At 26.1% G+C, this 14,965-nt stretch overlaps 1 protein-coding gene across 1 annotated transcript; it reads right to left on the bottom strand.

The window, feature by feature from the left end:
* Positions 1-11,220: 11,220 nt before the first annotated feature.
* LOC110650087 (expansin-A1) lies at positions 11,221-12,976 on the bottom strand. The gene is made up of 4 exons (XM_058154040.1): positions 12,828-12,976; positions 12,588-12,724; positions 12,181-12,493; positions 11,221-12,025 (listed from the first exon to the last, which is right to left on the bottom strand). Coding segments are annotated over exons 1-4 (759 nt in total). The 5' UTR covers positions 12,830-12,976; the 3' UTR covers positions 11,221-11,718.
* Between the last annotated feature and the right edge of the window lie 1,989 nt (positions 12,977-14,965).

Here is a 14,965-nt window from a genome sequence, read left to right as displayed (position 1 = left end):
TAAGTTATTGAAATGATTGGTGATGAATCAATTCATCTTAAATCAATTCATCTTAACTGGTTATGCGTAGTGATGTTAGGACAAAACTTTCATTATATATCATTTTCATTTCTCATCTTCAGCCAGCCTGGATTACATTACACTAATTAATAAGGCAATTAGATTCTCTTCCCTTTTCTGTAATTTGGAAGAATCTTTCTATTAACCCTTATCAAGCTATTCATTCAACTACAAAACAAAACAATTAATCAACTTAATTAAGCTTACAGCATTGTGATCAAATCAAGAGGCGAAAGGAAAAAAAAACCCTAAACTCACTTAATTTCCATACACATGTATCCCCATGGAAAACACCTTGACAACCCAACCACCACAAGGTGACATGAACTTGAGATAATAAATATACTCACAGCTCAGCTAGATTTTGATATGATGGGGAAAAAAAAGTAGCCAAAAGTCCAAGCATTGCTGGCCTAAGCCATTTATATACCAAAGGGTCCATGTGAAGAATTTTTCTTCTTGTGAATTGAATTTTTTTGGATTTTCCATGATGTACACATATATAGCTCTAGGTTGAATGAATAGTTAAATAGAAAGATTTTGTTATCAATTGAGTAGTTTAGTTAGATTTCCTCCATTTTTAAAAGCATAAAAAGTGAATAAGATTTCAATTTTAAGTCTGTCTATTTATTTATTTTAATAGAGTGTTTGGTATAAGATTAATAAACGATAATTATTATTTTTATAACTTTTAACTCTTAGTTAATTTTATTTGGATGTTTAAAAGGATAAGATAAATTTTTAACCTAGTTAACATTTATCTCTTCTGTAGAGGATTAAATATTAATATTAAGTGGTTAAGTTAATAATTACCTTTTTTAAGAGTTAAAACTTATAACAGTATCACCTTTATACTAAATGCATTCTAAGATTTATTATTTTTATAATAAAAGAGAAAAATTTTTATTTGCATGATGCAACTCGTTAATTATTACTCTACTTCTCTAAATTCTCCCCCTCCTCTCTCCTTTTTCACTTTGTGAGTTTTTTTAGTGGTTATCCATGAGTATTTTCATCGGTAGTTATCCCTCATCTCTTTTCTTTTTAACTTTTTTTGTCTTTTTCTCAATAATCTTCCTATCTATATCTTTTTAGAATATACCCATGTTTGTCCTTAGTCCATTCTTATTAATAAATCTGAGTTTTGTTGCCTATGGTGGAAGGATTTGCTGTTTACTTCATTGCAATAATCTTTTTTTTTTTTTTTTCTCTTTTATTATGGAGTTAGGTGTTTTGCAATAATAGAAAGCATAGATTTTCTCTTCATGAGAACATCAAAGTTTGATTGTTTCCATATCAAACTTTTAGAAACACTATAAAATCCAACGATTGTAGATTACCATTGAGTGAAGTATACTTATTATCGAATGGCCAAGTCAAATGTTCTATCAACACGATCAAGTCCTTCAAATCAAGCTAATTACTATTATATTTTATATAAATAGTTTATATTAATCTTTCTTATGTAAAATTATAACAGTAAAAAATTTTGTATTTCAGTATTATAGTATTCTGTCTCTATTTAATGAAAACTCTATCTTTTATTTTCTAAAAAAAAAAAATAAAATAAAAGAAGAGGCACAATACTATGCAGTGATTCTAATCATTAACAAACAATTTTTTTCTTATTGTAGGAAGAGGAAACTTCTTCTTCTAATTGATCATAGAGGTCTTGTCATTCACCTTGTTAGATAGCTCTCATCTTTCTATGACAAGGAAAAGCATTGGCAATTAATTTCAAAATAATAATAATAATAACAATAACCATATTCAAGTTTATGTTTAAATTTAATTTTCTTAAAATTTTTTTTAAAAAAAATTACTAAAATCCTTATTCTTTAAAAATTAGAGAAACATTCAATTTAACCTTTCTTTATATCTTAATTCCTTTTTTAAAATAAAATAACTTTTTAATCTCTCACTATAATTTTTTAATTCCCCACATTTTTAAAAATTAAAAATAAAAAACTCAAAAGGCTAAATATTTTTCAAAACAAAATATTAAGGGAATAAAATATAATATTTTAATCAAAAGATTTAAATAAAAAAATAATAAAAGTATAAATATTGATAAATGTGAAGAGGATTTTAATAATTTCCCCACAATTAGAAAACTATGCTCATTTCTCTATAGCTAACATGTATTTGACTCTGTGAAATATTATTCTAATAATCATATTTTAAAGTAAAAATTTAAAATATGTCAAGTTGAATTTTAAATTAATTATAAATATTATCTAATTAATATATTTAAAAATATATTTTTCTAATAACAGATTTAACAATAAATGTCAAATAGATCTTAACACTAACATTTTTTAGTAAAAAAATGTTAAATTTAATTTTAAAATAATATATTTAATAATTTATTTATTTAAAAATAAATTTAATAGTAATATTTAATGTATTATAAAAATAAAAATATTTGAGGAAAATAATAATAATATAAAAAATTACTATTTAGTTTTTATATTTTGAAAATACATTATTTAGTCATGTATATTAATTTCATTAAACTATTTAATCTTTCTGTTAAATTTTTTTAATCAATGTTTATCAAATTACTATTTAGTCTATCTATTTTAGTAAAATTAATTAGTTGATCTCTATATTTTAAAAAATATTATTATTTAATCTCTTTATTTTAGTAAAACTAATTAGTAAGATATTTTATATGCAAAATATTTTAAAAAAATATGTTCATAGATAAAAATAAAAATTTTGTTGTATGGAGACTAAATTTAAATTTATATATTTTTATAAATTATTTGAGTAATTTTGTTCAATTTCCTTGAGTATAATTTTTGTATTTTATCTATTAAAAAATAATTTTCTTAAATTATTGCCTTGATTGTTTGAAAATTTAGGAGAATTGATTAACTTTTTTATGTATACAATTTATATCAATAAGATGAAAAATAAAAAGGAGAATGAGAAGAAGAAAAGTATAGGTGTAGAGAAAAATAAAAAAGGGTAAAAAAGAAAATAAAGAAAAGAAGCTCAAATTAATTTGAATATAAAAAAAATAACATAAATAGAATAACGAGTTAACTAAATCAAATAACATGGATTAATTAATATATTTTATAAAATATAAAAATTAATTAATTAATTTAATTAAAATTAATAGGCTAAATATTAATTTGATTAGCATTAAAATTTTTTTAATAATAAAAAAATTTGATAAAAAATTAATAAAAATAAAATATATAAACAAGATAATATATTTTTTGAAATATAAATATTAAATAATTAATTTTATTAAAATATAAAAATTAAATAATAATTTTTTAATGAGGATGATGATGATGATGATGATGATGAAAAGAGTTCACACGAGGACAAGGGGCCACTCGAGGTAAATCGTCAAAGCAGAAAGTCCGCGTGCTTAGCGAGATACCCGGCGACTCGCGTGGGTTGTTGTCCAAAACTACTTACGCGGCTCTCGTACCAAACTATTCAGCCTCTTTAAAAATTAAAAATTTAAAAAAATTAAAATTTTTTTAATTTTCTTTTATAAATTTTCTTAACAAAAAATATAATAGATACAGCAATTTAATTTTTTTAATTTAAAAAATAAAATCAATTATATAAAATTTAATTCAATTCTTTTTTCATATAATTTATTTTAATGGAAATCATTATATTCGCTTAAGAAAATAATTAAATATATAAATATAATTTTCTTTAATATTATTTAATTAATTTTAATTAAAACTAAAATTTCTTAAATTAAAATTTATTAATAAAAAAATTTAAGAATAGTTGTAATGGTATCGAAAGACAGAAAACTATCAATTGGTTATTGCGATGAGAATGAGCGTGAGTGAATTATATAAGACTAAAAACTTTTTTAAAATTATCATAATTTTAACAGTGACCTAATCTCGTTCTTAACCAGTGCGTGTGTTCTTTCCTCCGATAAAAAAAAAATGCTACTAAACAAGCTAACATACAAAACTAAGATTGTAAAAGAACTAGAGGATGTCTCAACCATTGTTGCCATGCATGGCTTAAATCCAACCAAAGATTAAAGAAGAACCTCTAGCCACTGTCGTCTTGTAGAACTTCAAGGTTTTTAGCGATGGAAACTAAACTCCAAGCCATGGGAATGTAGGAACCATCAGAGCACCACAAAATCAGCAGAGAAAAAAGGTGACTGAGCTTTTTGCCGACTCACTTGTGCCTTACGGGTTAATACAAAACCTGGCGAAATATCATCCTCATCACTGTAACACATCCTTTCGCCATTGTAAACAAAGGAAACATCCTAATACCTACACTTCTATAAACCTGCAAAACATAACCAACAAAAAAATAAGAAAAACTCAGAAGCAAAGCAAACTAAATAAACCCTCAACATTAACGAGTTAACTACTTAAACCAAACCAAAATAAGTACTTACAATCAAACATTGAAGTTAAGGAGGAAACCCATAGTTAGTTCAAGAGGAAGGACCTTTCCCCACTCAAAAGAACGAGAAAAGACAGATTAATTTCAACAACCATCCCTGAACTTATATAGTTATAACATTACAGTTCTTCAATTTTAAAATGTAACATAAAACTCTCCTAAACAGTTAAATTTTACACAATAAAATCCCTCTGACTTTTAATTACTGATTTTTCAATTAGAAACTGATGTGAACAGCTCCTGCATGGCGCTTAATCAATATTTTTCTCTCCTCTCTTATGCAAAGTATAAAATTATTCTCTCTACACATTAAAAATTATCCTATCTATAGAGAGAAGAATGATTCAATTTACATATGGCTTGAAAGAGAAAAGAAAAATACTGATTAAACTCCATGTTGGAACTGTTCATGTCAACGTCTAACTGAAAAACTGATAATTAGGGCTTAGAGGAATTTTACTGTGTAAAATTGAAAAGTTGATGGGGTTTTATGTTACATTTTTAAATTAAGGGACTGTAATGTTACAACTAGATAAGTTCAGGGACAATTATCAAAATTTATCCAATAAAATACTGATAGAACCCACAAAAAAAAAGTCTGAACTTTAGGGTTGAAAAAGGGATAAATTTTGACAATTGTCCTTGAACTTATCTAGTTGTAATATTACAGTCCCTCAACTTAAAAATATAACATAAAACCCCATCAACTTTCAAATTTTGTACAGTAAAATTTCTCTAACCTCCAATTACCATTTTTACAGTTAGACGCTGACCTGGACAGTTCTAGCATGGAGCTTAGTTTTCTCTCTCAAATAATGTGTAAATTCAATCATTTTTCTCTCTAAAGACAGAATAATTTTTCATGCGCAAATAGAATAATTTTATACTTTGCATAAAAGAGGATAAAAAAATGTTGACTAAGCGTTATGCGAGAGCTATTCAGATCAATTTCTAATTGAAAAATCAGTAATTGAAAATCAGAGTGATTTTACTGTATAAAATTTAAAAGTTTAGGAAGTTTTATATTATATTTTAAAGTTAAAGAATTATAATATTATAATTATATAAGTTCAAAAATAATTTTTACAATTTATCGGTTGAAAAAGTAAAAGCCAGAGAAAACTATCTGTCCACACCAAATAGAATTGAGGGTGCATAACTTGATAGTATTCCATCAAATTATCCTTCAAACTCAACATATGGAAAAATAATTCATCAGTTGCTAAAAGAAATATATTTAATAAAATAATTATCTATCTCTAATTTAATAAAAAAATAAATAAAATATATAAGATAGAAATTATGTTTGAGACACGTAAGCTAGTAAAAAAGTTGATGATTTTCTATTCCAAGGTGAATTTTATCTATAAAATTAAGAGTTTAAATTTTAATATCATTCTTATTCTGAATATTTTTCTAAATACTATTCTGAATCTGAGCATGAGACATCTCATAGTTAAATGAAAAAAGAAATTGATGGTTTTGAAATTTAGAAATTTCTAGGAAACTTCAGGAATTGCCTTTTCACTCTTTTTCTGCACCTGCAACAAAAGAAATCATTCATTCATTCATTTATTATCCTGAAAACCTATTGGACCACTGATTTGATCTATCTTATCAACACAAAATATATAATTTTGGAGTTTCAAATTGAAGGGATGAATTACATATGGGGATAAGATTCATATGAGATTTTCTCAGAAGAAAATAATATTAAAATTATAAAAAAAAAACAAATATTTTTTTATTTATTCGGTCATTTCAGATTCTCTGATAGTATTCATACATATCCATGTTAGGAAACAGTCATGAATCTTGAAGAAAATCTGCACAGAAAGAGACCCTGCAAGCTAAGAGACAAGCACAAGGACACTGACATGAAATGTCTTTGCCATTTCATTTGAATCCAGCCCCCCTCTTCTTCTCCCACTTCCAAACAAAGCACAAAACTGACAAAATTATTTATTTCATCATCACTCTAATTTTTTTTTCCAATAATAATAATAATAATAATTAGTGATTTTAGATATTTATTTTTAAAGGAAAAATTGAAAAAAAAAAGCAAGAAAAGTAGGTATAGAAATTGGAAAATATATAAATATTGAGCAACTAAATATTAACTTATGATGATATAAATACTTAAGATTTTTTTTTTGTTTAAATTCTGTTAATTATGAATTAAAAATGTAAGATGTATAATAAAACTATGTCTTAAATCTATTTTAATAATAAAATTTATAGTTTAGGGATAAAATTTTCAACTATAGGCAAGACACGAGCGAAATATTCTCTATAATAAAACTGTGAAGTTATCAAAGCTCACACTTTGCCATACTTGCTAAGGTAAAATTTTTGCTCCTTGCAAGAATTCTTCCACAGATATGCATTTCTTTGCAGCAAGTAATTACTAGCAATTTCTGAGAAGATATTTCCAAATTTCTTATCTATTTCTGTGGTGGTTTACATGAGAAAACTTGTCAAACTTAGGTGCCTCATATTCACACACGTTTTCTTTCTACCTATATGGATTTCAATACAAGGAGTTGATACGTTTGTTTAATTTTCTTAAAAGTGAATTTAAATTTTGATTTAGAATTAGGTTAAGAAGGTGTTTGTTTTAATTTATAAACTCTAAAAATAAGCTGATCTGTTTATTTATAATAATTTTTAAGTTTGTAAGTTGAGCTTATAAGCTAAAAGAAAAATAAGTTGAGAGAATTAGTTTTTTATTTTGGTACTTATAAATTATATGATTATAAGTTATTTTGATCAAATATTTTATTATATTGTTCTCATTTAATTTTTAAATTTCATCATAAATTTTATTTAATATCTTTTTTAGTTATTTTAATAATAAATTTACTTATAAGTTATTATTTACCAAACACATTAATTATTTATCAGTTATTTATAAGTACTTTAATTAAATATGTAACTGTTTAAATTTCTAAATACTTATAAATTCAAATTAACTTATAAGCACCTAATACTTATAAGCTAATTTTCATAAATTAAGTCAAATATTATCTTAATTAATCAAAATTAATATGATATGATTTCATTGAAGTTCAATCCTAGACTGCACTTTTGTCTATCGATAATAAATTTAAGTTCAAATTATCGTCGCCCTTTTTCTCTCTTCCTCTCCTCTTTTCATTCTCTTTTAGATCTCTTCTTTGGGTGATCACTAACAAGTTTCTTATCGGTAGCTACCCTCAGATACTTTTTATTTGTATTTATTTGTTTTCTTATTTTTATTAGTTTTTTTTCCTAATAAATTCTCATATTTATATCCGTTTAAGACATATTTGTGTTTCTCTTTTTAGATTTATATATGTTATTTGAGATTCTCTCTTGGGGTCTTATTCTCCCCATTACAAGGGTCTTATTTTTCTCCTCTTAGCGGTTTTTTTTTTTCAGTATTTAAATAGGCTATTTAACAATTCAAAATACAATCTGTATTATTTTTTTTTTGAGCCTTTGAATCCTTAGGTATGGATTATGTTCTTCTATCAATGGAGTTTGGTAACGCAACTTGTTCCTCCATTGAAGTTTAGTGGTTTAATCTCTGTTGTGGATAGCAAGTTCATGAAATGACAGTGTTGTAGAAGTTTTTCTTTTTTGTCATCCAACATGAAAAATGACTAATTACTGCATGGAAGATTCTTCTTCCCTGCTTCAATTATAATTTTTTTGAAAATTGTATTATACTTCTCTTATCATCCTTATTAACGAACTCTCAATTTTTTTTATTTAAAAAAATTAGATTCAATATTATTTATATCTCTCTATTTAATTTTTAAATTCAAAGCATGAACAATTTCATTATTTAAGAATATAATTACAATTATTAGCTAATTAAATGTAGTCTAATATATATTTTCTTACTTTTAAAATATAATAAATGAAAAAGTCTCAAGTTCAATTTCATGTATTACCTTTGTAATGAGAAATATATATGCAACAAATCTAATATTTTTTAGTTTATGTGTTTTGATTCAATTTTTATATATTAAGTATTTTTTAATTAAATTTATTTATATAAATAACTAATTAAATATAAAAAATATATTTTAAATTAAAATTTTATTTTATTTAAAATTGAGTTTTTATTTAAAAAATTTATAAATAAATGTAGCATCAAATTAAACACATTTCATTTGAAGCACATTTCTAAATCTTTCGGTGAAAAAGTTCAAACTCCTATTATTTAAATATACTAATTACTAGCAATAATTTCTTATTAATTTCATTTAAATTTAATAAATCTAAATCGGAACTCTCACAATTATAAAAATAATTTTAATATCTTGTTATTTCTGAAGCACTATAAGCATCTTATATTGCCACGTAGCTAGCTTTCATATCATTAATGTCTATTCACATGTAAATTAAATTAAACAAAGATTAAATCATTATCCTTGACTAATTTCGAAGTTTTAACACATTACCTGAAGAGAAAATGGACAAAATCTGCTCAGTTCCAAAAGCTAACTTAGGGTTTGTCCAAGGATTATATTTAGTATGAATATCTTGTTTTAAATTAATGTGAGATAATCCACTATTTCACTTTTAGGATTGAGTTTAACTCAATCCTAAGAGTTAGTTAAAAAAAAGAAGGTTTATTCAAGTTTTATATATAGCACAAATATCTTATTTCAAATCAATGTAGGTAGGGAGAGCGCTTTTTTTTTTAAAAAAAAATCGAACCGAATTCATTCAATTTCAATCGGTTTTTTTTTTAAAATTCATATTTGTTTGTTTTTTTATTTTTTTTATTTTTTTTAATTAATTTTCCATTCAGTTTTTTTCATAAAAAAAAAAAAAAACAAAAAAAAAAATTATATATATATAATATAAAAAAAAAAAAAAAAAAAACAAAAAAAATTGAATCAAAAAAAATCATCAAAAAAAAAAAAAGAAAACTGAACTTACCTTTTTTTTTTTTTTTTTTTTTTTTTTTTTTTTTTTTTTTTTTTAATTTTTATTTATTTAAAAAAAAAATTTTATTTTTTTTTTTAATTTTTATAAATATAATATAAATATATTTATCGATTTTCGTTTTTTTTTTTTTTCTTTTTTTTTTTTTTTTTTTTTTTTTTTTTTTTTTTTTTTTTTTTTTTTTTTTTTTTTTTTTGTTTTTTTTCAAAACCGAACCGATCGTTTGCACACCCCTAAATGTTGGACATCGTTATCTCTCAAGTTTTGTTGTAATCGGCATTGACACTACAATAAATTTAGGTTTTAACATCATTTTATGCATAATATTAAAATAATAAATAATATTAAGATAATATATTTAAACATCAAGATAATAGTGTTGTAATAGGTGCTATAAATTAATGTGAAATTATTGTTAAAAACTTTAAATTACGAGTTTTACATGTTGATTAGTGTTTGCTGTAATTCTTATTAACAATATATTTTAAAATTTTAATAGTATATAAAGCGAACTATTAAAGCCAAGATTTATTCTAGTGTGATAAGAAAATTTAAGTACATAATCAATATAATTAAATCATTATTTCTAATTAAAAATTATAATAAAAGGTATCATATTGTTTTTTTTTAGTAAATTTGAATTTGCCTAGCATTGATAATTAAGGCTCCCACCATTTTTTTTTTTTCATTTTTCTTGTGGAGTGCACACAAGAAACATTCCCTTTCCTCCTTGTGATATGGCATAGTTCAAAAGCATTCTTCATCATTAATTTTTTTTTCTCCTTACAAGAATTCTTCCAAATATATATATGCATTTCTTGCAGCAATTAACTATTAGCAATTTTGTTAAAATATGTGCATAAATTTAACACGCATAATCATAGTATAGAGGGAAAAAAAATAACATAAAATTTGTAGTTCAACAATAAAATTTTTATTCACAAACAAGACAAAAGCAAAAAATTCTAGTAGAATAAAAATGATAAGTTATAATCTTTAAAACTCTTTGAATCTTAATCCTAGTAGATTTTCTCAAAACTCACACTTTGCCACACTAAGTAAAATTTTTGCTCCTTGCTAGAATTCTTCCAAAGATGTGCATTTTCTTGCAGCAAGCAATTTATTTCTGAGGTGGTTTACAAGAGAAAACTCGTCAAACTTAGATACCTGATATTCACACATATTTTCTTTCTACCTGTATCTATATTTTTTGTGAGATGAAAAGTAAGAAAAAAAGGTTCTTTGAGTGTAACGTCATTGTCTCCTAGGCTTAGGATCTGCGGTTAAACGGTTTTATAGCTCCTGATTTAACTCACCTAATAAGGGACCTACCACTGTGTCATAGTTGATTTTAAAGAGTCGTGATTGTGAACTACCGCAATCGATTCCATCTCATTTGCGGAGACAATATTTAGTCTTTTAATGTTAAGACAGGAAATCAAACTGCAGTCAGACACCTCCAATTTTAAAGGCTTATCACTAAATCACCACGCTTAGTGATTTTCTTTCTACCTATATGAATTTCAACACAAGGAGTTAGATGTTTTTGTTTATTAACTTTTTGATAAGAATTGTTGGGCCTTCACATGTTTAGGCTTTTGATTGAATAAGCTGGTTTAGCCTGAATTTGGTGTAGTGTTATTACACAAGAAATTTACAATGAATAGATTTTAATCATTAATTATAATTATAATGAGATTCACATTATAATCTATAAATTCTCAATGGAGTTGAAGCTTCTTCTAAGTTAGGAAAATGAGAGAGACAAATCAACAAACACCAATTTTAATAATATAAACCGGTAAATATAGATAATATATAAAATTTTTCACTTCCATTACTAACAGAAACTGAGATTTTACAACTTTAAACATAGCAACTAAGGGCATGATTCAACCCAAAGTTGATTACAATGACCCTAAATTAATGCCAAAAAAAGAGCTTCCAATAGGGAAAAAATATATATATTCAAATGCTAGTGGCGGGTGGTAAGAGTCCACCTCAGCCATCTTCTGCCTTTTTACGGCAGAAGGAAAAATGAAAAGACCCCCAACACTAAAATAAAAAGTTCCCTCCAAGTGTAGGACACCGCCCCTCCAAGAGTGACAACTGTTACCTCAAAATGAGAGAAAGGGCAACTTAAAATAAGCCCTATAGATTTTGACCCAAGAGGCGAAGAACTGACCCTCTCAGACACAGTATTATAAAATTACATAATATAATATATACCTTAAAGTCACACTAATATTACTTCTGATACCCCCCTAGCAACTAGGGCTCAAGGGCATGTGTGGGATGGGGGCCCTAGCGGAATTGGGCACCAGAGAAAGTCTGCCCAAAGGACCAGTTAGGAGGAGCAACGTTGTAGGACACCACACTACGGCCATCGCTGGTTGTGACCTTAAATGAGACGCTTTGTCCATTCAGAAGAGTGTTGCTTTGCCAGTTTTGGCCCCAGTTTCTTGACATTGGTTGCCAGCCTGTTCTGGACCCTTTGATGGCTACAGCATGCACATCACCAGCACCCCCAACGTTGGTGATTAAAACCAGGTTGAAGTAGGAGTGGCCATTGATTGTGAATCGTATGCCTCCTCTCCTCCTACAGGGTACCCTACAAAAACCCATCCGCAAAAAATAAATTCATTAAACGCCCAAGATCTAAGATCTAACCCACTGATCTTCATTACACACCCAATTAGCAGAAAAAGCTGAGATTAGCCTCAGAAGACCAAAATTGGAGCTCAAAAGCAAGAACAAAATGTATACCTTCTATAGGCCACAGGAACAATTCCAGCTCTGTATTGAGCAATGTGCTGGAAGACAGGCTGAGAGAGGTCAAAGTGCTGCTGAGGAGGGTTGCACCAGCCCCCTGCATTGTTAGGCAGTGCATTGTTTGGAGGGCAGAAATTAGTGGCCGTGACCACTATGGAACCAGGCAGGCACCATTTGGGGTCATTCACACATCTAATCTCATAGCAAGATCCACAACTCAACCCATTGTTGAACAAAGCAGTGCTCAATGCTGCAGTGTTCGTCCCATACCCTTGGCTGTACAGATTCCCATAACCACAAGCACCACCTGCAAATCAACAAAATTAGTCAAATGGGTGTCTAAAAAGTTACAAATTTTGGAAAAGATTCTTCTTTGGTACATATATAATGTGCATCCATACCCATTGTGCCAGAAGCATCACCACCTCCATAGAAGGTCGCATGAGCATTAATCCAGCCACCACCACCACCATAACCGTTGACAGATGAGACCATTACAAGGAAAACCAAAAAGAAAACTCCAGCAAGAGCCATTTTCCTGCACAAGAAAGTGAACCAGAACATTAGCATTTATCTTTTAGTGGCTCAGTTGAGGAACAAGTTCAAAAGTAAATGCTAGGGAAGAGAGACAAGATGATTACATGAAGATTGGAACTTGGGAAGGACAGAGAGAATGTGAATTAGCAGCTGAGTGAAGAAACGTAGGAAGGGGTGGGGGGGAATTTATAGAAATTTGGAGAGGAGATGGGGGTGGTGATCTTGAGCACTAGGGAATATTTGGCCACGGAAAATTGCCTCTACGAATATTACACGTACAATAACCATAAACTATTGAAAAATACGTAATAATAAATAATAATTATTTATTTTATTTATTTAATGCAATGCAATACTCCACGATAACAATTTGATTTTCGTTTAGCCACCGTTGGTACTCAACTAACACACACCTTTGCCAGCTGGGGACCATAAACCGCTAGCTAGGGTATGAAAAGTAGTTTTATAATAATGAAAATTTCAAATAGATATTAAAAAAAGAAAAATTATTATTTATTTCCTCAAAATTAAGTATTTAATTTTCTATTTAAAAAAAATATATTAATTAATTCATATATTTTTTTAATTTACTCTTTAATTTTTTATTTAATTTAAATCAAAATTTCTTAATTTAATGTAGACTAAAAGTTTGTTTAACATTTCTATTAGAATTATTGTTAAAAAAATATTTTTTAAAATATATAGATAGTATTAAAAAATATTTTAAAATTCAATTTGATAAATTTTAATTATATAAATATTAAAATAATAAAATAATTTTTCAAATTACTTTTTAAAATATCTAAAATGATATTTTTCTAAGAAAAATAGTTCTAACTCCCAAAGACAATACTGATAAGTACTAAATAACTTAAAAAAATAAAAATATTATATAGTTATATTTTATTAAATTGTTAGATTAAATGAAATTTAAACAAAAACCTAAAATGATTACACAGTGAATGAAATAAAAATATAAAAATTAATTAATATAATTTTCAAATAAAAAAAAATTAAATAATTAATATTGTGAAAATAAAATTATTAAATAATATAAAAAAGAAAAAAAAAGAAAAAGCATTTGAAAGGTCGTTTTGTGGCATGAAACCGTGTGGTTTTGTAGCTTTCCCAATAGGAAATTCCCTAAATCTAAGTGGGACATAGTGGTTTTTGGCTTTGATGTTTTAGTATACTTTCATAGCCACTTGTAACGAAGCAAGCATCGCCCATTTGCCGCAAATATCCTTTTCTCTTTTTTCTGCTTTTTAAACAAAAAAAAATTTTAAAATATTTAATTTAATAAAGAAAATGCTTAAAATAGACATTGCCAATTTTTTTTAATATAAAATCGAATGGAAATTACTCAATTCAATTTTTTTTTTGCTAAAATGAATATTTTCTTCAGAAAAATTTTTAAAATTTTTAAATTTAATTAAAATTAAATCAAATTAAATTAAATTGAAATTAATATAATTACTACAAATATTTTGTCTCAATTCAATACGAGGTAACACAATCCCCCTCACGCTTAAATACAAACATCTGAAACATAAAATTTATCAATAAATATAATATAAGTTAATATTTAATATCAAAAATTAAATTTAATTTCACTTTAAAAATTAATTTAAAAAAAAAATTTTATCTAAATATTATATTTAATATAAATATCTTATCCCAATCAAGTCACTTCCTTACATCTATGCAATAATATTTGAAATATAAAGCATACAAATAAAAATATTTATGGATAATTTTAATATTAAAGTAGAGATAAATTTTAATATTATATAAAAAAATAAAATAAATTAGACTTAATATTACTCTAAAAATTAATTTAAAAATGAAAAATTTTATCTAAAATTTTATATTTAGTAAAAATATTTTATCTCAGAGCAACGAGACAACAGACTTGAAACTGTGACAAATAGCCAGCTATCACTCCATCTCTGGCACATGCCCATGAGGCATATTCTCCTAGTGGAGGTGTTGCTCAGCTCAACATCGCCGCTTATTAGGACTTGAATAGCGTGACTCAATTATCCATTTTTCCTTTCTTTTCATCATCTGCATAAATTAAAATAAATTATTTAATTCTAAATTATGAAAAATTCAAGCTTCTCTCTTTGTCGTGGACGGTGCATAGAATGCCACATATGCTATAAAAACAAGTACAGTTAGAGTAGCTGAGACCGACTGAGAGGACTTTTCAAAGAGTACGGTTCTAAGCTTTAAGCTCAGC

Source organism: Hevea brasiliensis, chromosome 9, assembly GCF_030052815.1.
Source record: "Hevea brasiliensis isolate MT/VB/25A 57/8 chromosome 9, ASM3005281v1, whole genome shotgun sequence".
NCBI classification, from domain to species: Eukaryota; Viridiplantae; Streptophyta; class Magnoliopsida; order Malpighiales; family Euphorbiaceae; genus Hevea; species Hevea brasiliensis.
Note: the sequence above shows the minus strand (reverse complement) of the source record. Positions and strands in the feature narration are given on the sequence as shown.

Bases quoted from the DNA above. Each gene is read 5' to 3' on its own strand.
- LOC110650087 (XM_058154040.1), bottom strand. The intron at 12,494-12,587 runs GTATGGATGCAC...GTTGATTTGCAG, and splicing joins TGATGCTTCTGGCACAATGG to GTGGTGCTTGTGGTTATGGG. The intron at 12,026-12,180 runs GTATACATTTTG...GGGTTTTTGTAG, and splicing joins GTTCCTGTGGCCTATAGAAG to GGTACCCTGTAGGAGGAGAG.